The 24019-nt window shown below is 37.1% G+C and overlaps 1 protein-coding gene across 1 annotated transcript in view; it reads left to right on the forward strand.

The window, feature by feature from the left end:
- MEI4 (meiotic double-stranded break formation protein 4) overlaps positions 1–24019 on the forward strand; it is a 234120-nt gene that overhangs the window by 154580 nt on the left and 55521 nt on the right. Inside the window, exons 2-3 of the mRNA XM_026844078.1 lie at positions 9268–9516; positions 22382–22941. Of these exons, the coding sequence (XP_026699879.1) occupies positions 9268–9516; positions 22382–22941 (809 nt within the window). The remainder of the gene's footprint in view (positions 1–9267; positions 9517–22381; positions 22942–24019) is intronic.

The following is a 24019-nucleotide window of genomic DNA, read 5'->3' on the forward strand; positions in this document are numbered from 1 at the left end:
GGGGCGGGAGCTCCGGGCGGGCAGCGTGCGGAGGCCTCGCCTGGGCCGCCTCGGGCGTTTCAGGAGTGGTTTCCTGAAGGATTGGTTTACTTGGAAAGAAAGGGCAGCTTTTGCGTGGAAGTTGCACCATTTTTTTCATTATTAACGAAGAAAAGAAGCTATGAATGACTTCTCTCTGTTCAGATTCTTAGTTTTCTTTTCTCATACGTTACAAGTGAAGTTTTTCCCCTGCTTATTTCACCCAAGTCACAAGCAAGAACGCCGTATTGTTGCTAGGTTGTGTTGGGTAGGTGCTGGAATTCCATTAATGTTGTTAGTGCTCTGCTTGTTAAAATAAAGTTGCATTAGATATACAGATACAATAGAAAACAGTTGTCAAATAGTTATTGGTATTTTTATCCAAAACTGATTACTTCTAATGTCAGTGAATTGAAATTACTGTTTCTGATCACCCTGTCCTTAGGAATTTATAAATCATAGTGCTCAGTCTCCTACATTTTTCTCGATGATTGGTGGAAGAAAGTAATGATTAATTTTGTCTTATTTCCCAGGGGGTTTGTTTTGTTTTATTTTGTTTTTTGTATAAATTAGTAATTGAGCTGAATTAAAGCGTAAAAAATACTAGTCTATGGACTTGGCTGCAAATGCTTAGCAAGTCACTTCCATGGTTCACTGTCTTTTAAAACTTCCAGTGCTTCATAAACTAATATTCAGGGACTAGATATTTAAATGCAGTTATGTTAGTATTAAAGTACATATAAGACTTTTGTTCTTTACTGAATAATGTATGGGGTTTAGACTATTGGCTTCATAGCTTTCCTACTATTCTATCTTTTCCTTGTCTTGTATTACAAAGACAAGCTTTCTTTTGAACAATCTCACATTTCATTCTGCCAATATAAAATTTGTGTAAGAAAGCTAAGAACAAAGTTTTAAAAATATAATGGGTGCTTTCTGGTAACTAACCTGAAGGAAACTTGCAGATCTAAAAATTTATGGAAATGGAACTATCAAGTAAAGGCTGAAAGTGTGAAATTGGAAATTATGGTGATATGGTCAATATATTTTAACATGGGAAGAGGAAAGATGCAAAATAATGCCTGTATAATCCTCTAGACTCTTCATGATTGCCTTTTTTTTTTCAACCTTGCTTTGAAATTCTGTGTTCAAGAGCTAATGCCGTCATTGCAATAGGTAAAACTGAGGAGATGCATCTGCTTTCTTGTTGTAACTTGACAGTATATAAAGACTGGGATTGTTTTCCACAGTTCAAAATGCCAACTGTAAATTTACACTTTATGTAATTATTACTAGTACATATGAAACTTTGTGAATGAGAAAGGCCATGAAATTCAAACCTTATCTCATAAAACTGTAAATGAAAAGCATATCAATTGTTTTGGTAGGGGAAGAAATCAACCTAAGAATAGATAAATTTACGTCATTGAGTTATACTTTAATTTCTGAACAGCAGGCTTTATAGTATAAATACCCCTTTGTGCAAATATATGCACGTCTTTAGTAGTGAAAATAGTAAAGGGAGACATAGTAGTGGTAATGGTACTGTGTGCCAGACTCAGTAGATACCATTGTTAAGTGACACAGCAAAAAAGAAACTGTTGGAGGAGAGAAAAGAGTGCAAAAGGAAAACTGTCATCTTATAGGGAGAACATATGCATAATTTAAACCAACCAGAGATCTGAGGCTTATATTAGTGTTTTGTTACTTGGCCTGTTCTAATGGGAATAGAGCAGAAGTGAATCCTTTTATCTCTTTAAGGCTCTTGTGGTGGGTAAGCTGTCCTTGCTGTCAGTACTTTGTAATGTTTAAGAAGATTGACAGAGATGAACTCTTGAGTGACTTGAGATTTTTGTATTTTAAATCTGATACAGCATTTCTCTTCTAGATGTGTCACTACAACAACATGTTAGAAAAAGACAGTTAAAAAAACATGTCACATGATTCTGTTCAGAAAGCAAAATGTCAAAGCAGTCCAAACCTGGAAAGGACTAATTAAGCATATAGTTAATAGGAGTATCAGTATACTTGTGGCTTCTTAAATTGACAGTTTAAACATTTTAAAATGGGAGAAAATAATTTCCTCACATAATCTCACAGAAGAATGGCACACGGAAGGTTAATGAGGGGCCAAACTGATTGTTTTATGGTCATTTAATTCTGGGCATGCTTCCCATGTGTTTTACTTTGTACCTGTATGGTAATTTTTTTTATGCAGCAGCAATGTTTAAATGTTCACAAGGTTATTCTCACAAGATTTTTCCATGATTTTGGGGTTTTCTTCTAGAAAGCTTACTTTTTTTACAGAGAGATTCAAAAGATCTAGAATTACAAACTTCTTTTAAAAGGTGCTGATTTTAGCCTTGCAAATATTTCTTTTGTTAGTTAGACACTTAGTTTTTCTAAGTCTCAGCTCTAGCTGCGTGTGGTGTAACATCTCAGTGAAGTTAGCCGTCCACAATGTACGTACGTGCATCTGATCTAGTCATCTTGAATGTCTGTAAAGACATAGGGAGGGAAACAAATGTTTCTGCATCATGTCCTAACTTGATCACAAAGTAGATGTACAAATCACTTCAATTATTTTTAACATTAGCAATCTCTGTTTCTGCCCATTGATCATAAAGGAAGCCTAGACAACTAGCTTGGGTGTAGCCTTCTAAACTGGAGACTTCTGTAGTTAAGAGGAGATAAATCCTACCTCTAAAATGTTACTGAAATCCTGAGGAATTATGCTTGTCTATGTTAAGTGCTATGAAATGGTTATAATTGGGGAATGTTAAAAAGCTCTAAAATAGTTTTTCAATTTATTCATGTTATCTGGTTTTGGAGAATTTATATGACTTGATTTTAGAAGCTAAAATTATTTAAAAGTTAAATTGTTTGAAGAAATAAATCATATTACATTTGTTTCCTTGTGCTTTTAACATAACGTATTTTAAACATTATTTTTGGTATCATTTTAGCATCTTAAGTCCATTTAAAAAAATGTGCTAGAGGTAATGTTTAGCCTTGTGGTAGTAAACCCAATTTTTTTCCTTCAGTAAATGTGTCCACCTTACATATCTTAGTGTATTATGAGTGTAGACTGTTTTAAAAATGACACTGTGGAGTAGCTTTGGTTTAATATACATTTTTACAGTAGAAGCTGTTTAATTGGAACACAAGGCATACTTTAGTTCATCTTGATTACGCAGCTGTCCCATTAGCATTATTTATTATATACACAAAGGACAGTATTATGTTAGGCATACCAATTAAATCAAGTTTTATTTTATTGTTGCTTAATGTTATGGCTTTACGTGTCTGCAGCTCAGCCCAGTTCCACTAGAGCACTAGTATAATTTTGTGACCCATTTTGTGCTCCATTATAACAGATCGATATCTTGGTTGCTATTGTATGATGCAGAAATGAGGTTACAAAGAAGGGGGTAATTTTTTCCCCTTTATCTGCTGTAATTGACAGACTAGTTAAGGTAAAAATCAGGGCAACAGAACAGTTTTTCCTATTATGTTTGTGCCAGTAAAGACAGACAGTACAATTAAATTTAGAAGGAAAAACATTTTTTTTGTTACATACTATTATTTAGGACTGTCTGAAGATTTTTAGCTGCATCGCAGTGGTGAATGGCAATTTGTTTCTGTCCTGACAAATCCCTTTGTATGTCCCGTCTATTTCAAATGTGAAGGAAACCGAGCCCTTGAATGGCCTGCAAGTTAAATGAGTTACAGTCTGTGTCTTACTCTATTAATTTTTAAAACGTTCAATCTTAGATGATAATGATCTGAATAACAAATGTCCTATTGTAAGCAATAAGGTTTTGTCTGTGACATTTGAAGAAGTTTCTTTCATTGTTAGCCATGAATTTCATGGATAAACTTAGAGATCATGCCTAAAGTATGCAATCCTGTGCCATAAGTGAGTATTACTCAAATGCCAAATTACTTCAAACAAATTTAGGTTTTGGTTTTATTTTGAGGTGCCTTATAATTTTGAATCACAGTAGAACTTAAGCCCTTTTCTACCCATCACCCTGTGACTTCTCTGTTTTCCAGGTCGGTCAGAAAATTGTATGCAGTGTTCAGAGAGGTAAATTAACTAAAATTAATCACCTCCGTTACCCCCAAAACACCCAGAAGATTTCTTAAAACTTTAGAGCTGAGGATTCACCTGTGCAAACTGAATAGCTTGTACCTTGATGTCTGGGTGCAGCACACACTGCAGTTCCTCTGGGTAGAGGAGCCCAGAGCTGTCAGAGAGATCAGTGGACCTGGGCCCAGGAACTGGGGGAGGCTTATCCCAAGATCACTGGATTTTTCCTGAGGGAGCAGTTCATTTTGATCTGACTGAAGACTTAACTGTACGCTTTTCTAGGTGAATGCTGTTTGGGAGGCTGACTCCTATAGTTCCCATGTATTAATGCAAACAATAATGAAGAGATCATCCCTGAACTTCTGTTAAAGACAGAAAATTATTGTTATCCCTGTCAGCTTGTTGTTGACTCTAGTGCAATTCTGGCATGAGGTAGAAAAACCCAAATAGCATCTACGAGTATTTTTTTTTTTCTCTTGAGACTTAATTTGGTGTTGCGTGCAACAGTGAAGGCAACTGCTGTGCATTCAGAGACCAGGCTGTTCAGTTGTCTGTTGTTAACAGTGAGAAGAGAAACAATGAAAAGCATCTTCTGACAGCTAAGAGAGTGCTAGGGGAGAAAGGGATGCTTTTTGTGCCAGTAGTGGATTCAGGGAATTGTCTGGTTTTTGGAGATGTCACATGTTCAACCTCAATTTACAGACTTTGACAACATGTTATCAGTATGAAAGTAAGGACCACTACTAGCAAGGTGCATAAATACCCCTTAAGTGGGATTACAGGTTTTTGGAAATAGGAGATTTTGTAAGTTGTTAAAATTACTTTAATGAATGGTTTAAGCTTAGATGCAAGTGTGATGGCTTTAATGGATGTCTTCAGTTTTTTAACAACAGTTAGTGATTTGAACAGTTTGGGATTTTTAACCAATAACGTGAAATCTTTGGCATTTGTAATAGAGTTAAATATATGAAGTTTCTGACTGAGAAGAAAATCAACTACAAATATGATAATCTGAAAATAATGGGAGTTTTTTTTCTAATTAGTGGGAATTATTTCACCTTCACATGTTGCAGACAGTGTCAAAAACAAGGTGCTGTAGTTAATGGTGTAATATGAGCTGCTGCTTCAAATGAATTTGCGAAACAGCAGGACTTGCAGGTTGGTGGAGTTAGGATAGTGTTTATGAATCATATTTATCCTGGTTCTTTCTGTTACCCTGTTTCCTGTTTATATCTAAGGTCCTCAAAGGATCTTACACCACCTTTTATTTCCCCTTGGTTATCTAACATAGAGCTGTACATGGCAGTTCATTAATTCTTCTATAATTATTTTAGCAGCTGAATGATTACTCATCGGCCTTCCACGGCTAGGACCTCAGTGGGGCTGTGGGTCCTCAGTACCCTTTCCCTACATAAGAGTTAGAAGGCTGGTGAGAGGCAGGGGTGTGTGTTTCTGTAGAGACCCAATCCTGTTTAGGCAATCCTGTCCTCTGACTGCACTTCCAGTATCAGACTGGATTGGGAGGCTTGTGTAGGAAACTTCAGTGGCCAGTATCTGTTGTTAAGGTGCCGTGCCCAGCTTCTAGCAGGGCTCACAAGGGGTTTACTGGTTCCCTTAACACTGAGTAAATGCAGAAATGGAGCTTTTTTAGTAAGTAGTTATTCTCACTGAGTGACTTGGGTACCAGATGTGTTTTGGTGGATAATTCTTGATCCTTCCACTTCCTGCCTGACATTGTTGTAACATTAGCAGCTAGGGTTAGACTGGTGACTTCTTTCTGCTTTTGTTCTGGTACTATTCCCAATCACAGAAAATTTCTGGTTTGGTTCTAAACCTTTTTTCTGCCTAACCACTGGTGTAATTTCTGTGCTAATATGAGCAAAACTATTATTGATAAAACTCTGTAGCTGCCAGTATGCTTTAAGTGGAGTGCATTCTCATTTGGTGGTCTCGGGTGCAGCACTTCCTGAGAGCAACAGATTGCTGTGCAGTTTTTGCTAATGCACAGTTGGCTAGCATTCCCATATTTCTAACTACATCATCAGATATGTTATTTTCTAAGAGATTTTTTACAGTGGTTTCTGAGAGAGCAGTTGTCCTTTTAGGTAACTGTGAAAAACTTGAATCAGCTCTTAAAACTCCCGGGTTTTGTTCCACAGACTTCTCTTTTCATGATCATAAAAGAAGAAATGAGAAGAGATGGGGATAGTGTCAGTAATAGAAAAGAGGTGAAAGAGCTGTATATTGTCTAGAAAATCTTTATGAAATACAGTGTTTCTGGGAATACATGCGGGTATATCACCATTTGTCCTTAATTTCCTTAATTAATTAAACACGAGATTTTGAGATTTCAACAGAATTCCTTCTCCAAAAACTGCTTTGATTGTGTCTTGTTCCTAAGGAGAACCAACTTTGTGATTTGTGATGCCTTCTTTTTTTTTTTTTTTAAAAAAAACCCACATCTCTACAAATAATTATTCCAGAAAAGGAGTGATTCTTTTTCTCCAGAGTGAGAATACCTCATTAAACTCATTCAGTGTAAAGCACTACTGCTGTAAAAGTGAGTCTGTACAAGAAGTTAGCAAAGGGCCTCCCTCGAAGTCCAAATTTTGTGACTTAACTGTATGTCGTAGGTGTTAAGGTGGAACGCTATTTAAAATTTTGATGATTGTGATTTAAAGAAAAATTAGGTAAGATCCCATGATTTACGTGATTTATTAGAGATACATCCCCTTTAGAACTAGTGTTTCGGCATGTTGAGGGTGAGAGGACCTTTTGCTTGTCTGTGTTGTATTATTAGCATGTGCATTAAGGCTTTTTTCTTAAAATACAGTAGTCCCCTTCAACACAAAGTAGAAGAGTGACTCTCTTTAATTTGGTAGTAAGTCATGTGAGTAGAAATAAGCAGAGCATGATAGAAAAGAAGGTACTGATGGTGACTAGTGATAAAAGGCACCCGAACGTTCACAGAATGCTGAAATTAAATGCTGTGAGGGTGTGTTGATCCTTCTGCAACTTCCCCAAATGTAATTTAAAGAAAAAAACTAATACTGACCAAGCATGTTATAAAGCACACAAAGCGAATCTTTATTTGTCCTTTTTGAAAAGGAGGTGAATCAGAAAGCTTTTACAGAGTAGTCTCCGGAGATATCAAAATTATAAACCAGCAGTGAAAGCCAGTTGTAAGATGCCTGCCTTAATTTGTGGCTCTGCTCTGCAAAGGAATTTTGTAAGAATGAACCTTGACAGACCCTGAGTGATAGCTGGGTGAAACTTCTATTAAGAAGACAATATAATCTGGTGAGCACCTTTCAGGTTCAAAGCCGAAGATTTTGGATACCTTACTACTTACTCTTCTTTCAGTGTGCCTCCATGTCTTTCATTTTATTCACAGCTTTGAAGGCAGTTCAATTACTTGCATGGTTCTGTATTTGTAAAACACTTCTTCCGGTATATAAGGGAAACGAGTTTTCCATCAGTTTGTTTTCCCATAGAGCTGCTGGTCCTTTGGGGCTAAAAGAACTAACTTACGCTTTTTCACTGGAATTCTTAGATATGAATGGAAAAGTTGTGTGGAATAGATTTTTTAGAAGTTAGCAATTTTGCAAAAAGTACCATTTATTTAATGTGTGGTTATAGATAGTATAGTTCAGTTTCTAAGAGCTTACTCTTTCATTAGCTTTAAGAGTGCACTGGTGGCTGAGACGGAGATGTTTTTGCCCTGACACAGGGCAGGAATGTAGTGTTTGAAGTGGAGAACAGTAGCTTAAGACATAGCTGTAGGTAGATCCCAAGGAATTTTTGCAGTTTTATCCCTTGTGCTCTGTACATTTCAAAGTGTAACTGACTGGTGTGTCTGACTGGACAGTGTGCAAGGAATGTACAGGAATTATTTGTGCATTTCAGAAGTACTTGAAAGATGGAAAAAAATATTTAAAAGGCAGCTCTTTCTCCAAGTGCACCTGATGAATAAATAAGTATGTGATGATTTGTGACTTACTGTCTGAAGTTGAGGAGAACCAAAGGAGGAAATCATCTTGGTGATAGCAGGTGATCTGGTAAAAGGATGACATAAAATGCCTTATTCAAACCTGTGCTGTGATGATTTCAGAGATACTCAATTTATTACAGCATTTAGCCTGCAGTTTTCTTGGATAACAAGACAAAATAATATTATGAATAATTTTTAGATGTCAAGGCCAGGACAAAAGCATAGGAAGCGATTTTAAAATTATTATTATGAAAATAATATTTTTTCATGTAAAAAAATACAGTGAATTATTGAATGAAAATGGTGTGGAATTAAAAAAAAAAAAACCTCACCATCATCTTTGCTAATTAGATATCCTGGATATTACTACTGGGGTTTTTGGTTTTTTTTTTCATTTCTTCCTTTTCTGTTCCTAGATCCTGTGCTGTTGCCCGTGACATAATCATCTAGATAAATATTTTCTTTTTCTAATGCCTTTTGCCTCATCCTCACTGTTTGTAACAGAGCTGATAAAACTGTCGTCTCACTTATTTTACTAGCCACTTGCATCACTTTGAAGCTGTCTGCTGTAGACCTTTCTTCACGCTTGAGGCTTAATGTAGATTTAGAACTGCAAGTGCAGCAATACCAGGTGTCTGAAACCAGAAACTAACAACCACCTCAGAATTTTTATCTTTTGAGTACTGTAACTTTTTTGTATACTTTCAAGAAGTTGTATGTATTGTGTTGAAGCTAAGTATAAATAACCCAATATGCATTCTTCAATCATGGGATTAGGATTTTTTTTTTTTTTTTGGAGGGTGGTGTCAGGGTTTTTTTGAGCTTAGTATTTTTAGTGCTATCATCATTGTTTTAGGGAGGTAACATTTGCATTTAAAATTTTGCTAGGATAAGCCTGTTTGAAGGCTTGCTATTTCCACAATTACTCTCAAACACTGCCTGAATTTTATTGTTATAGCTGGACTGCAGCTCATGTATGTTTTATTCTCACATTGTGCACAGTTGCTTATATTTCTATTCTTTGATGATTTAAGAAAGCACTCAAAATAAAATAATTGGTCTCACTGTTGAACAGTTTTCAAAGCCAAGAAAATACTGTGCATAATTTCCTTAATAAAGTCATAGTGAGGTTACTTTTTTGTTTTCTGTTTTTCTAATATAATAGAAATCAAAGGCAGAAGAGAAAATCAAGTTTGGTATTTGAAAATATCAAAACTAGCATTGGCTTTTGCAATTATTCGCTCAAAGCCACCAGGGAAGAGTTGCAAAGAATATACTGAACACCTTGCCAAAACTGTATCCGAGCAAGATTTTGGAAGGATATTGAAAGTTGAAGTACTGGAAGCTGAAGTTCTTCGCTTACGTCGGGAACTTCTTTTGAGCAAGATCTGTCCAAGATTCTGCTTGGAAAATGGTAAGTTTCTGCAATAATTTCTGACCCTGTTGTAGCAAGGAAGCAAACAGCTCTTCATGTTGCTTGCACCATTTCTTGTACTTTGATACAAGAGTCTTCAGTGTACAGCTTTCTATTTTTCCCAGAACTTCTAAGTAGTAGAATACTTAAGTAATTTGTAATGGGATTGATCTTGTGAATTTGGTGCTTATTCAGAATTTACATTTTTAGCCTTCAGAATCATATGGAATAATTTCAGACAAAATATTACTCTATAACCTTGGAGATTCTATTTTGTAAGAATATTGATGTACCCAGTTTACATTTGGAACATGTCTTAAAGACATAGTGCATATTTTTTTTTACCACTTTAAAGATGCTTAAAATCAGAATTTAAGGCTAATATGTGAGAGCATGAATCCAGCATATGTATAATGGTAAGGTTGAGCGGGCAAAAGACTGTCTGATGTTTCTGTTAATGTATTTAGACTGTGGATACTGTGGCTATGTGTTTATTATGACATATGATAAAATATTGTGAGTCTGATATTGCAGGATTCAGGAAAGCTGTTAGTTAAAGTAAATTAAAAAAAAAAAAAAAAGAAAGAAAAATAGAGAGCTTAAACAGCACTGTTTCTTTGACTTGTGCATGTGAAGTGAGTCATCCTCACACTGAGAGATCAGTTGCACAGGATGCGCTTATAAATCAGGCAGTGGAGGATGTTTCCAGGCTCTGGGGAGATATTTTCCGAGGAGATGGAGGTCAAAACATTCTGGGCTGAAGGAGAGAGACAGATGTTGAGAGGATCTCTAAAATCAAAATGTATAGCTAGTTGTTGAGATTTTTAGAAGGTTTCCTTATAGAAAACTGATGAGACAATACTGGAATGCTTTTGTACTGAAACAGTAGCTTCTTCATTGCCTTGTGAAAAGGTTTCTAGATTCTTCGACTGAGAGGGGGCATGTATTAGACTTTAGCTAGAAGCTCTAATGGTTTGTTGTTCATTTGGAGTTTTTTTTATAATAGACCTTTCTCTCAAGAAGTGATTTAATGACTATGCATACTTAGTTATTGTTTGTGTGTCTGTTCTCTGCAACCCGTTCCAAATATGAAGTTTATTTAAGAGTAAAAGTAACTTTCAAGCCACTGTTTGCCACAAGTGTCTTAATGCTGTGATGAACTGATTGCATATGATGCATATGATCAGGAGAGATTTATTACCATCTAATGTCTGGAGAAGATTAAGCAGAACATATCAAACACTAGAATTGAAATCAATTCATCTACAACTTCTGTGTTCCAAGTCTAACTTTTTAAAGATTTTGTACCCCAGGCTGTTGAACTGAGCAACACTGATATCTCATTTGCCAAAGTAAGCTCTTTTAGTTGCAAGATAGGCAGGGAAAAGCAACTGTCCCTGAATAATAACACCTTTTCCAAAGGATGTTCATTTTTGTTGCCCTCGTCACAATGACGTTTGCTCACAGACTAAAAACGTGATAAAACTTACCTTATTTCAGATTTCTACAGCTGCATTAAATTTTCTGTGCTTTCTTCATTATCTGTACGGGGAAATAGCATGCTTACTCTAGAGTTTATGGTTCATTTGACCCATCACCATATTCACTAATATGGGTATGGTGAATTGTCCACAGAAGATATCGCACTCCATTCTGCTAACAGTAGGCTAACTGGCTTAGAAAAAGTTCCATGATTCCCAAAACACTTCAGTTAGCTGCTTTTCATAGGTAGCTCTATTTTTTTATGGTCTCAGCAGCCTGTTCAAATATACCTTGGTTAGCTGACCAAGTCTCATTTTTCCATGAAGTCAAACTTTAATTTCAATCTACCTTTATCTAATGGAATCGTAAATAGTAGAGATGAGTATGTGGTGTCTATGATCCTTCTGTATTCCTTTAGTTTCTCCAGGGTAGAAAACCACCACCCTACTAATTTGAAGGGTTAGTGTGTAGCTGCTTTTCCTTTCAAATGTTTATTTGTATTTATCATTACACTGTTGATAAACCTGTTAGACAGAAGACCTCTGGACATTTGAAATATCTATGGGAGTTCACTTTAGCCCCTCCCACATCACATGCTGTCCAAGAGGAGTAGGGCATAGTCTTCTCCTGCCGTTTCTTAACCACTTTGGTGTAAGAGAGCAAAAATGTGTGGAAAATCTGAACTGTATCATCATTTCTATTTCTTCACACAGGTTTTCCTTAACATTGAAAGGACAGTTTTGAGCTCTTGGGTCTAACTTTGAGGCAGACATTTTTTGTGACATTTCTTTCTTTTGATTGAGGTTTTTTGTTGTGCTTTTTTTTTTTCCTTCTTACATCTTGGTATGACACGTGAAGTCTTCTGATAATGGATTTGAGCCATATGTTATTTTGGAAAGAAGATGTTCTTCATCAGACAGATGGAACTGCTGAGTGAGCATCCATGGTTACAGTTACATTGGAGACAAATGCTCAGTCTCTTGCTTTTGAGTAAAGAAAGATCCTTACTGATACCTGACAGGATATCTGTTGATGAGATTTATCCACTCTTCTGGTGATCAACAATGTATATTAATAGCAGAATACCCATGATTGACATATAAAGGAAGATGGTCATAGAAGCAAAGCCTACCCGATATAGGGGCCACTCTGCCACTAACGACATCTACTCTGGGAAAAAAAAAAGAATTTGTCTTGTGTGTTGTGCCAGTTTTGAGATTTTTCAAGCCCATGGAGATTAGAAGCTAAAGAATGGTTACTGCTGAGATAAGGAGGCACAAGGAACTTGACTCTTAAGTTCAGAGGAAAAGTGGTATAAATAGTGTTCCATCCTGTTCACTTGAAGGCTCTTAGAGATCCATCAAGCCTTTGTAATGGTTTGCTGATGGTATATTGCCCAGGTTTACTACCTAATAGCACACCAGGGAAATTCTCTTTAGGGCTGAGGGTAACTGGGCTTGTTCTCAGGGTCAGGTAATCTACAGATATCATGGATCCTTTTCCTCCTCCACTCGTTTCTCCAGCCTCATTTTTGGAGTTGGAGTTCTGCTTAAAACAATGAAATCTTTTAACAGTATTAAAAGCCTCAGCTTTTATTTGGCTTTCTTGTATTCTGTTTAACAAGTCTATAGATGCAAAAGTCCACCACCAGAAAATTCTCTTGCATTAAGGATCAGATACTGCATTTGGGTCTACTGCTGCCTATTGATAGCTGAGGAGTTTGAGTCCTTCAGCCATGGTTTGCTTTGCAACTGTCTTCCCCGAACATGAGAGCTTTTCTCTCCCACCTGCTGTTGGTAATAATAATAGTAGGTCTTTCAGAGGATTCAGGAATGATTAGAGGCTGCTCATGGAGTTTTATTTCCCTGATGTGAGAAATTTGTAAGCCTTTTGAAGCTGTGATGCCTGTTTTCCTTATTCATATGAAGTTGCACACAGTGCAACAGACTTGGGGAGGATTGGCTGGAGAGCTGCCAGTCAGAAAGGGACCTGGGGGTGTCAATTGACAACCGGCTGAACAGGAGCCAGCAGTGTGCCCAGGTGGCCAAGAAAAGGCCAATGCCATCCAGGCTTGTGTCAGCCATAGCGTGGCCAGCAGGGACAGGGAAGGGATCTCACCCCTGTACTCGGCACTGCTGAAGCCGCACCTCGATTCCTGTGTTCAGTTTTGGGCCCCTCACTCCAAAAAGGACATTGAATGACTTGAGCGTGTCCAGAGAAGGGCAAAGAAGCTGGTGCAGGGTCTGGAGCACAGGTCGTAGGAGGAGCGGCTGAGGGAACTGGGGTTGTTTAGTCTGGAGAAGAGGAGGCTGAGGGGAGACCTCATCGCCCTCTACAGCTCCCTGAAAGGAGGTGGCAGAGAGCTGGGGATGAGTCTCTTTAATAAGCAATAGGGCGAGAGGTGTTTTAAGAGTAGGGTTGACATAGTGCTGAGGGATATGGTGTAGTTGGGAACTGTCAGTGCTAGGTTAACGGTTGGACTGGATGATCCTCAAGGTCTTTTCCAACTTAGATGATTCTGTGATTCTGTGGATGCACAGGCACATGAAAGAGAAAGAAAAACGTATCCCTCCTGGCTAGTTCTTTGTCCTCAGAGACCCTAAGAAAGGTTGGGGTTCCTTGCTGAAGGGGAAGAGCATGCATTGCTACAGGTAGTATGGGTTATTACAGTTTAATATGTTGTTTATAAAATTACCATGGTATATATTCACTGACTGCTGTGTCTGGAAGTTCTTTATTTGACTGAATGAGCATTTGTCTTTCTGAATACAAAGACACTGGTATTCCTTTCACATGGTGGTGCTTTTGGTTGTATGTCAGCCATCCAAGGAGAAGCAAATCTTTCTCTAATTGTCTGTTCGTTGTTTTTCATGTTGCCAGTATTGTCCTGAGAACTATGCTCATGGGTAGAAAAAAGTCAGATTTCATATTAATCAAAGTTTCTTGCCCTTCTTTGATTCAGATTGAAATTTCACAGAAAGGAGGAGAAAAACTCCTTGGTGTTATTCCAAGAATAAGAATATAAAATATTTGAGCATTCTGTTGTCCCTTTGCTTTGGAGCTACATGTAAAGACAAAGCATATTACAAAGCATTGATGAATTGATAAATTCATGGATTGAAGCACCTGTCCTCCAAAATAAATTCCTTAGCTGTTACCAGCTTGTCAAATCAACAATTATATTGTTGCTTGGCAGCCTCTGTTAAAGAGATCTGAAAAGCCTGCAGCTGTTACCTCAAGCTAAAAAGGCATAAATGTGATATTCTACACTTTTTTGCAAACATGTATTTTAGGAATGACGATTTAGAGGATAGATGTTTATTGCATTGGTTGCTTTAGGCTGATACTCTTGAAGGGTTCCAAATCAGTTATCCAGATTATTTTTACAAAACTTGTATCGAGTATGTATTCTGTCTTACTTAGCTTCACCTTCAATCTTGGTTCATCTTCTTCCCTTCTTATGCAGTGGATAAGAATGTACTGAACTGCTTGCCTTTCTAAGTAAAAAAAAAAAAAAAACAAACACCAGATTCTCTTCCCCTCCTCCCCTTTTTCAGAATTAGTTTATTCTTCCTTTTATAGATCATTTACAGTAGAACTTCATCTGCCATGCCCTGAAGTCCCCTCCTGCGTTCTTAGCCTCCATAGTAGCATATGGCTGCCAACCCACCCTACCACAGTGTGTCAGTGTGTTTAGGGAGATGCTGAACTCTGAGTCAGAATGTAATTAATGTGAATGTCTGATTATTTTAAACTGTGTCCTGAGGCTGTGTTTGACTTTTCAGGATACTGTCCCCTAAATTCTGCTTCCTATGTCAAGACATTTCAAGCAACCCGTAGGGACTAAGAGCCAGAGACAAAAAGGTTATTCTATCTCTTGCATCACTCCTTAACTTGGTGTGTTTCTTGACACATATAGTTGTACATGTGGAAAAAGGGAGCAGTTTCCTGTGTAGATTAGCATGAATGAAGACATTCAGTCTCCTTTCTTCTTGCTGGAAGCTCAGATTTGCTGCAAAAGCAGAAGCATATAAAATTGGAATCAATCAGCTCATCGGCTGAAGTGAAACTGATTCTAAATGATACACAACTCCAGTTTACCATCGGCCTTGTTTTGGGCTGCAGAATTCATCCACCTCTTCCCTTTCCACTTCCCTGTAAGTCATGGCTTGGGTGTTTCTTCCTCAGCAGTGAGAGGCAGAAACTCTGGGTGCTCAGCTTAAAGCCCCAGCAATTCCTTGGTAGGCAGAGAAGGGATAAGGTAAGTCCTGCTATGATGAGAGCAGGAAGAGTGATAGCCAGTCAAAACCTTTTCTGAATAATTTGATTTCAGACCTCTGAAAGGGCAAAACTCTCCACTATGACTTAAATAACTTGTGATGTTTCCTCTATTTGCTTACATTAAAAGGAGTGGGAGAACAGAATTGATAATAGGGGGGTTTTTAAGCTCATTTTCAAAGAGAAACCAGTCAGATGAATTCAGAAACACACAGATTCCCTAGTGAATATGTTATCTGCAGCCTCATAAAGGAATCTTCCTTGTTAGCGGAGGGAGCAGCAGTCCAGATCAGACTGAATAATAATGATAAAAACGTATTAGTCTATTAGGAGAAATTACTTCCCTCCCCAGAAAGAAGACAAAATGGTCTGAAATGTTTACAGCTGCCCTGAATAGTACATAGCAAAGATTTTAGTTCCTATGGCATGGTAGTAAGATAGAGGAATATAGACTAGAATTTCCAAGTTACCACGAGGTAAAGGCTGTTTCCTCAGGTCAATATATTTGAATAAGCTGCTGTTACAGATTGCTATATCCTGTCACTGCTTCCCGTCCGTGTGTCGTCCCCCCCCCCCCCCGGTATTTGGCAGGATGCAAGGAATTAAAATAACATCAGTTGGAGAGGAATTGTCAGCCTCTGAGGAGTATTTCTAGTGGCTTTCTTTTTCTAGCTTCCTTTTTCCAAGGTGAGAGGATTCTCCACTGGGCAGCAGTCAACGCTTAGTTTGATATCGCCATGGAAAACAGATCTTAGTTATTTTGTCTGGTGCTTAGGAATGTGATGTTTCTGCATAAAGAGATTCTTCCTCCCTCTCTCTGTGTCCTGTGTTGTGCCCTACCCAAAAAGGTGTCCTTCTCTCCATACATCCATAAGGAAAGCCCAGTCTATCTGTGTCATCTTGGCATTTTCTCTAAGGCATGATGGTGTCAGACAGATAGTACTCCAAAAATGAACTATCATTTGACATCTTAAGTGTGCTAGTGTACTCCCATGCTTCTACTGGTGGTCCTAATGCAAGTAGGCAGTGTTACAAGTGATGTCTTACAACCTAAAAGTTATTTTATTTTTCTAGGAGGGGAGCAGGAAGTTGAAGACAGATACGTGAGATGACAAAAATTAAGTTGAAATGTGTTTAGCACAGATTTATGGGAATATGACTCTTGAAATAATATGATGAGATAAATCTATTCCCTGTAATTGTAGTGACACAATGGGGAACTTCATGAAAGCTGAGCCCTTTCAGGATAATTAAATAAGTTAATTTGCAATCTGGAAGAAGCACCAGCTGGAGTGTAATGATTCATTGAAATCTCAGAGTACTTCTCCTCACATGGATAACAGGTCTGTTTTGGTTGTGGAAACTTTCTCTCTTTGAAAGCAGATGCTGTCTATCTTATCAGATGGCACTGCTACAGCTGTTCTAAGCACATACTTGGGTCAAAGGGACCCAAGAAACATCCTTTTCTTTCCAGATTTCTGTATAAGGAACCCATTCTGAGGCAAGAACAACCCAATTGTCCCAGCAAGAGAAAGGGTTTGTTGTTATTTTATAAATTCTCTTTATAGATCAAGTTCCTGATAAGATGCATAGTGATCATAAAAGCAAGTGAAATTCATAGTTTAGTGTAGATTCATTTCCTTTCTTCTGGGTAACAGAATGATAGTTTTGGGGAAAACTGAATGTATATGGTAACAGGATAAGAAGTGTGGTCATGGCAATTAGGATTCGCTTGCTGGTACATCTCCTGTGGGAAGCTAAGGATCAGTCAGGTTTTTTCTCTGGAAACAAAGAATCACAGAATGGCTTAGGTTGAAAGGGATCACTGGAGGTCTTGCTAACTCCCTTGTCAAGCAGAGCCACCATGGACCATGTCCAGACAGCCTTTGAGTATGTCTGAGAATGGAGACTGCACAACCTCTTTGGGCAACCTTAACCTAGATCTTAGCGGGTTTCTGGATATATAATCAAAAAAGCAATATTTATACCATGTTGTAATCAGAAAAAGAGATGTTTTTAGGAATGCACACTCTAGCTGATTTCTTAGGGAATCCACCTCATTTTAGCCTTCAGCTCATTACAGTTGCACCCAGATCGTTGCTGTCTGCACTGGCTGATATGTCTTGTCTCTTAGTGAAGCTCAGTTTGTTTACTGATGCAAAGCTTTTTCAATAAGACATAGTACTTCCAGTTCAGTACTACCAGTTTAGACAGGTAGTCTTCATAGGTAATGTTAATTCATTTAATATCTTCAAATGTCCCCTATCTAGCTTAGAACTCAAATGTCAGTCATCTCATTGAGATGGTAAATATTGCAAAGCATGTGTTAGATTTTTTTGTCTTGCTTGATGAGCATTAACTGACCCAAATCTGTATGTTCATCACTTGATTATCGATCTTCCAAATCTTTACTGCAAGTATTTATTTGACTTGAACTAAAAAAGATTTGTGCTATCTTCTGCAGAAATCTCTTAAAAATGAATGTTTATATGCTCAAAATCTTTCTTGGTTCTTACTGAATTCCAAACGTTTATATACTTTATGTAAGCAAAATCCCTATCAAATTGAATATGCTTCTAAACCTTCCAAGAAGCATTTAAATCCTGTCATTGAACAAAATTTGAGAGTTTTAGGTACTCAGTCCTATATTCCTTTCTGTGAAATTACTGCTAAATAAGACAAAGCATGTCAGCATGAAATACCTTATCTTTAAATAGAAGATCTTTCTTTTCCAAGCTGGTTATAAAAAAAGAATGGAAATGCAGAAGCAAAGTGTGGGATACATGGCTTCTAAAATGTCTTCATTTGAAGAATCCTGGAAGATTTTAGTTGTTTTTTCATTATTATTTCAAAATGTTCAAATATGTGAGACAATATTTCTTTGCTTTGATATATACAGAAGTTTGGCTTAGTTCCAGATCAGGACAGAACGTTGTGCTAAAGACATAGCAGTTCATGAGGGAGAAGAGTGAGTTGATTTTTTTTCAAGCAACCAGCTTGGTTAGTAATGAAAACAGCAGAATAGAGAGAGGCTTACACGTGAAGAAAAGGTAAAAAAAGCAGTTAATATGTGTGAGGAAATTTATTTTTTAAAAGAAGAGAATAAACTTGATTAATCGGTCATGGGAAGTGAACGTCTGACAAACAAATCAATAAAGATTAAATGAAGAATAACAGTCCTGAAAAATGCATAAGTGGAGAAGTGAACACAGTAGGAAAAATTATGAATAATTTCACATATGTTTTCATTTCCTTTTAGAAGTTATTGACTGAACACCTACTTGGAAAGCAGAATGCAGTATCTTCTAAGATTGCCTCATTTTTAATTTTTTTTTTCTTTTGGAAGTGGAACTGAACCTATCAATTGTAACTGAGTTTTAAGAGAGCTTTACATGTCTGACATCACTGGTTTTGATTTTCAGGTGATAATCCGTGCGTGTACTCGCAAAGTGAGAGAATCTAAACAATGCCTTATGCTTGAAAATGAAGTAAATTTTTCTTTGCAGAATTCAAATAATCTCTTCACATTGTTTCTTACATCTGCCATTTTCAAGCCCGTTTTCTGTTCTACAATCCCTGTTGGTGGTGTAGCTGCAAGTATATTAAGTTTTTCAGAAGACTTGAAGGTCAGTTTATGATTCCACAACAATTTCATCAGTTGGGGACCCTTGTTGGGGACCCTTGTTAAATTTTGAACTACGTATAGCATGTGGCCTTCTCCATTCAAACACTGTCTGGTCTGTGGCAGCTAGTAGTGCAGGTGTCTGAGAAAGCATCTTCCACTACCCCTGCTCCCACTACATGGATATTAAAGATGCTGCCTCTCTTAGTCTGTTTTGGGTAGGACCAGGAGCTGGGTCATTCCCGTGTCTCTTCACAGCTCTGAGAATCGTTATGACCATACTGCTTGCAACAGGCACTTGGGAGACAAAAGGTGTTTTCCTGTCCTGATGAAGCAACTGGATCTTCCTCCTCCCTTTCTTGTCCCTGAACTGAGTCTGTATTAAGGTAGCTATTCAGAAGTGACAGAATTCATCTGGGAGATGGGGTGTTTTGAGACTGGTGTTTGCCAGAGCTCTGCTTCCTCAGGACTAGCTGAAGACTCCACACTCTCTAATCATAAGACTGATTGGCATCTCACTCCCCTGATAAAAGCCTCTGTGTTCTGTGGTCCCACAGCAGTATCTGCATTTGAGTTCTACTTCACAGAAGTGCCTACAAACCTTGCTTACATACTATACACAGTATGCAAGTCACTCCCTTATGCCGTGAATGACTGCTGCTTTTCAGGCCAGACACTTTCCGCGGTGATCGGTGTGTGTAGAGGGATGCAGATTCTTCAGCCTTTGCACCACAAGGCTGTTCTTGTGACTGTATCTTGCTTTGTTGGAGCACACAATTCTGATTTTCTGATTGGGGAGCACACAATTCTGATTTTCAGCTCAGGATCTTAATGTAGTACGGAACTAAAGTCCTAAATAGGAATTAAGAGTTTAAATATTTCCTGAATCTGATGTGACATATTTAGGTAGGCTGTAAAACTGCTGATGACCAGATATTTCATTACCTATATAAAGGCATTGTAAAATTTTGTGGTTAGTTTATCATGCACACTAAATTTTCATATTTCTAGTTCCAGAGTATTTACAGTCAAATGTTCTTGAAATTACTGTTTAAAGACTATTGTTAGTGTGAGATAGGCTTAATGCTGTTCCTTTTTTTTTTTTTTTTTTGTACTTGATAACCACATGGTGTGAGCATCAAGATTGCTTTCTCACTTAAATAGGTAAGTACAAAGTGATTAGTTTACCTTCTTTCAAGAAATAAATGTTAAGCTGTTTCTAGACATTTTGAGGGAAATGAGTATTTCCTGATAGGCAATTTTTTTTTTTTTTTTTTAAAGATAAATTCCACCTTCTCCCCACATACATAGAACATATAAATGACTGAACATTTTTAAAGCATTTTGTATTATTCACTGAACTGGAAATACGCTGATATTGGGGACTTAGTATTACAGGGTTTTCGGGAAGCTCATTACAGGAGATTGATATCCTCATAAGTAGGAACCTAAGCATAAATGCAACATTGTCTCCTACTGGTAGGAGATTTTCATTAAATTTGCTACCTCTTTTATTTGGGGGCAGTCTTAAGTTTGGTTCCTACGGTTGTGTATTATTCCTCCATTTTTCTTCTCTTTCCTTCTCCTTTCTTTCACCTCTGCTATTTTATTTTTTTTCTTTCAACATGAGAATCAGTGAAGATACATATGTTTTATTGCATGTAGTTCTTTCTTTGCTTCTTTTGACTCCTGGCAATACATACTCATGAGCAATTTTCATGTTGCCCCATGGGGTTAAGAACAGGAACAAAATATCCACATAGTGAAACTCACAGTAGATGAATTCCCTTAGAAGGGCTTATTTTCCAAACAGCACCAAAACCAGCTTTCAATTTTTTTCTTCTGGAATCTGTTTTGCTCAGAACCCGAGGGAGAGAAGACATGAAAGATTCATGCCTACTTTTGTTAGTCAGACCATGGGAAGTGTGCTTTGCTTGCTTTCCAAGTTTGGGTTTGCAGGGCATTTGGGAACAGTGTTAATATATAAAATGCTAGGCTGGTCTTGCAAGCCCTGCTTCCTAAATGTTGGTTGATTTCCCTACAGTTCGCCCTTTCATTGTGAGTCAGTTAGTACCAATCTTGTTCAATTTTGAGTATGTCTGAATGTTAAAGGCATGAAACTCAACAATAAATAAATTTATTTGTTTATTACTACAAGTTTAGATCTTGGTCGTAGTACACTCATTGGATGATCTGGTATGTTTTCAGAGACTGAAGTAATGGTCAGAATTCAATTTGAAATTGTGTATTTAATGAAGTCTGTATAAACTTTTTTGACTAGTGTTTTGTTAGTGCACAGAATAATGTAGATTGCTTCCTAGTGATGTTTTCTGTGTTAAAAATGCTTTTTTTTAACTTGCTATGAAGTATGACATTTAAGTCCCATCAGACCAAACCATCTATAAAATCTTCTTATTCAATTAAGAATACAAACACAGAGGAGTACTTTGGATCCTTGTGGAAAGTATGAACAGTATATGCATGTTTTTTAAGAGTGAGAAGCAGTTTGTGGCTGTGCCCCAGGAAGCAGGGTACCGCCAGGAGTTGATCAGATGGGGTTCTAGCCTTACTTCAAGGCACTGCGATACTTACCTGTGTTCATCTTGCACTTCACTGCAATAATTTCTTGCTTGTTTTGACTGTAAACTTTTGGCATAGGTAGAGTGTAGCACAGAAGGAGTCTGCTGTCACCTAGTACTGAGTTTATACCCAGAGGCACTGACTTAAATGTATCTAACGTGTGAAATAGGATGAAGGGATTCTATAGTGGTGTACAAAAATAATTTAATACAGAAGGCATACATTGCATTCACATTAATGTAGTTTGCGTGTCTTTGAAGCAGGTGGTATGAGATATATGGTCACTGGAGAAATTTTTGATTCAGAATGTTTTTCTTTCTTAAATAATAAAAAACTCAAGTGTAATGTTCTGTTCAACTTTGACTCTGTTAGAATTCCTTACCAGACCTGGACAGAAAGAGTACACGTAAAGGAGATGATCTTATTTGATGCAGTTATAGTAACAGACCTTCACTGTCTTTTAAAAGCACTCTTGAGTTATTGAGAAGCAAAGTAGTGAAAATTTTGGGGGAGGAAAAAATTTACATGCATTTCCTTTCCTAGGAATTAATGGGAGTATAGATGTACACTTAATTTTTCAAGTGATGTCCACTTAGATTATATATGTGAAAATTTAAGACTATCAGGAATTTTAAACTCAAAATTACTGTTCATGCTCCTATGAGCATAAAACATCTTGTTCACAAATTGACACTACCTTCTGAAAGGTTTTACTTCAATTAAAAATGTCATCTTCTCCCACTCCCACAGCTGAATTCTAATCATGGGAGGTTCTTGGAGAGCAAACATACATGTGTATGATGTGATTTTTGTGTGGAAGCAGAAGGACAAAGGATATATGACACGCTCCATAAGCATGTATTTAAGTATTACACAAATATAACTTTCACATTTGTGTTTCAGGAAAACCAGATGCCTCTGCTGAAACTCTTCTGGATCAGGAGTGTATAAACCCTGTGAGTTACTCAAGCCAGCTTGAAGACTCTGGATGTGATGTCTCTAATGACTGTGCATTCAGTTCTTTAGGCATAGACTCTGATTTTCACCAATCTGAGCATAATATTGACCCTTCTAAACATTGGTTGGAAACAATTTCCCCATTGAATCTTTGCTGTACGAGCAAGGAGGAATCCCTGACTGCTCCAGTGCAGTTTTTGCAACATCTGCTTGAAATAAGAAAACTATCAGAAGGAGGGATTCTTCAAGCAGACTTCACAGAGCTTGAGAACGATCCTTTCACCATATGTAATTCAGTGTCTCAGTTGCTTGATGGACTGACTGTTTTTTACAAGAGTCCTAAATTTCCAGTTTCAAATGTTCTTACTGAAGCAGTTTCTGTTTTGATCAGTTTAATAACTGATACTAAATTATCTAATCATGTTTTGAAGAAGTGTTTCAAGAAGTTGGAAGAATTTAAGAAAAATCTAATTCAGATTATTTTAAGAAACGGCAGTGTCAACAGGGTAAGTTTAAAACATATTCCATCTTCCCTATATCATTTCAGTATACTGTAATGCTCTTGTGATTTTATGTTTTTATTGTTAGTTTATCTTGTTATATTTTTAAGAATACTTTCAGAGATACTTGTGGTTGTTCTTTTTTTTGGTGACATGGACAATAAATGTTCTAAAACATTTGAAAAAGGTCTTTCTCATGAATGCAAGTTCTTCTAGTCTATTCCTGATTATAGGACTTTTTAAAACTATAAAAATGTAGATTGAAACAGCTCTATAGAAAATATGAGAGAAAATCATATTGTTTCTCTTGCTATATGAAGATATACTGTACATATTCACAAAGTAATGACTATATTTTTTTTTATTCTTTCTTGTGCACCTAGATTAAATAGGTTGATTTGCTTCAGAAGATCTCTGTCACTTTAGACATTTGCAAATCTTGTGTTGAAAGTAAATTGGCAAATGAGTGAAAAATTCATAAATAGCATGTCCCCAGCACAAACAGCAAATAGGACTGAATTGCATTTTGTTTGTATTCATTATTCTTCATTGTTCCATGCATCATCTTGTTAGTTTCCTCATTCAGCTGAAATATCTATAGTCTGTCTTTACAAGACTTCCTGTAAGTAATAAATTCCATTGTCTGTCTTAGGATTTTTAGTTTTCATTCTGTCTTTTAGAGTAACTTGGAACAGACATGATGGTGGAATTGTTTGATGCTTAGATGTACCAATTTAGTGTCCACATGTATGTAGTTACACTGTCATGATAGTAAATGAAGATTGTATCGCTATAATCCAGGGAACCTAAAGAATGCTGACCAGGTACTAGGTCCCTATTTTAGAATGCGCTCTAAAGCTGCCTTTAGCAACATGAAAGTGTAGACATCTGCTACGCCTGTGGACAGATGTATCCGTTTGTCTTAATTTAAAATGAATCCCACTGTGTATTAAATATTTACCTCAGAATGTAAATATCAAATAAATACTATTACCAAACTGGGGGGTGGGAAGCGGATGTGCCTGTATTTTGGTTAGAAAGCATTCAGAAGGAAATCTTCGCATATGGAAGCTTTCCCAGGACT

The sequence above is a fragment of the Athene cunicularia genome (genome assembly GCF_003259725.1).
Source record: "Athene cunicularia isolate RWA chromosome 3 unlocalized genomic scaffold, athCun1 chr3_part1, whole genome shotgun sequence".
NCBI classification, from domain to species: domain Eukaryota; kingdom Metazoa; phylum Chordata; class Aves; order Strigiformes; family Strigidae; genus Athene; species Athene cunicularia.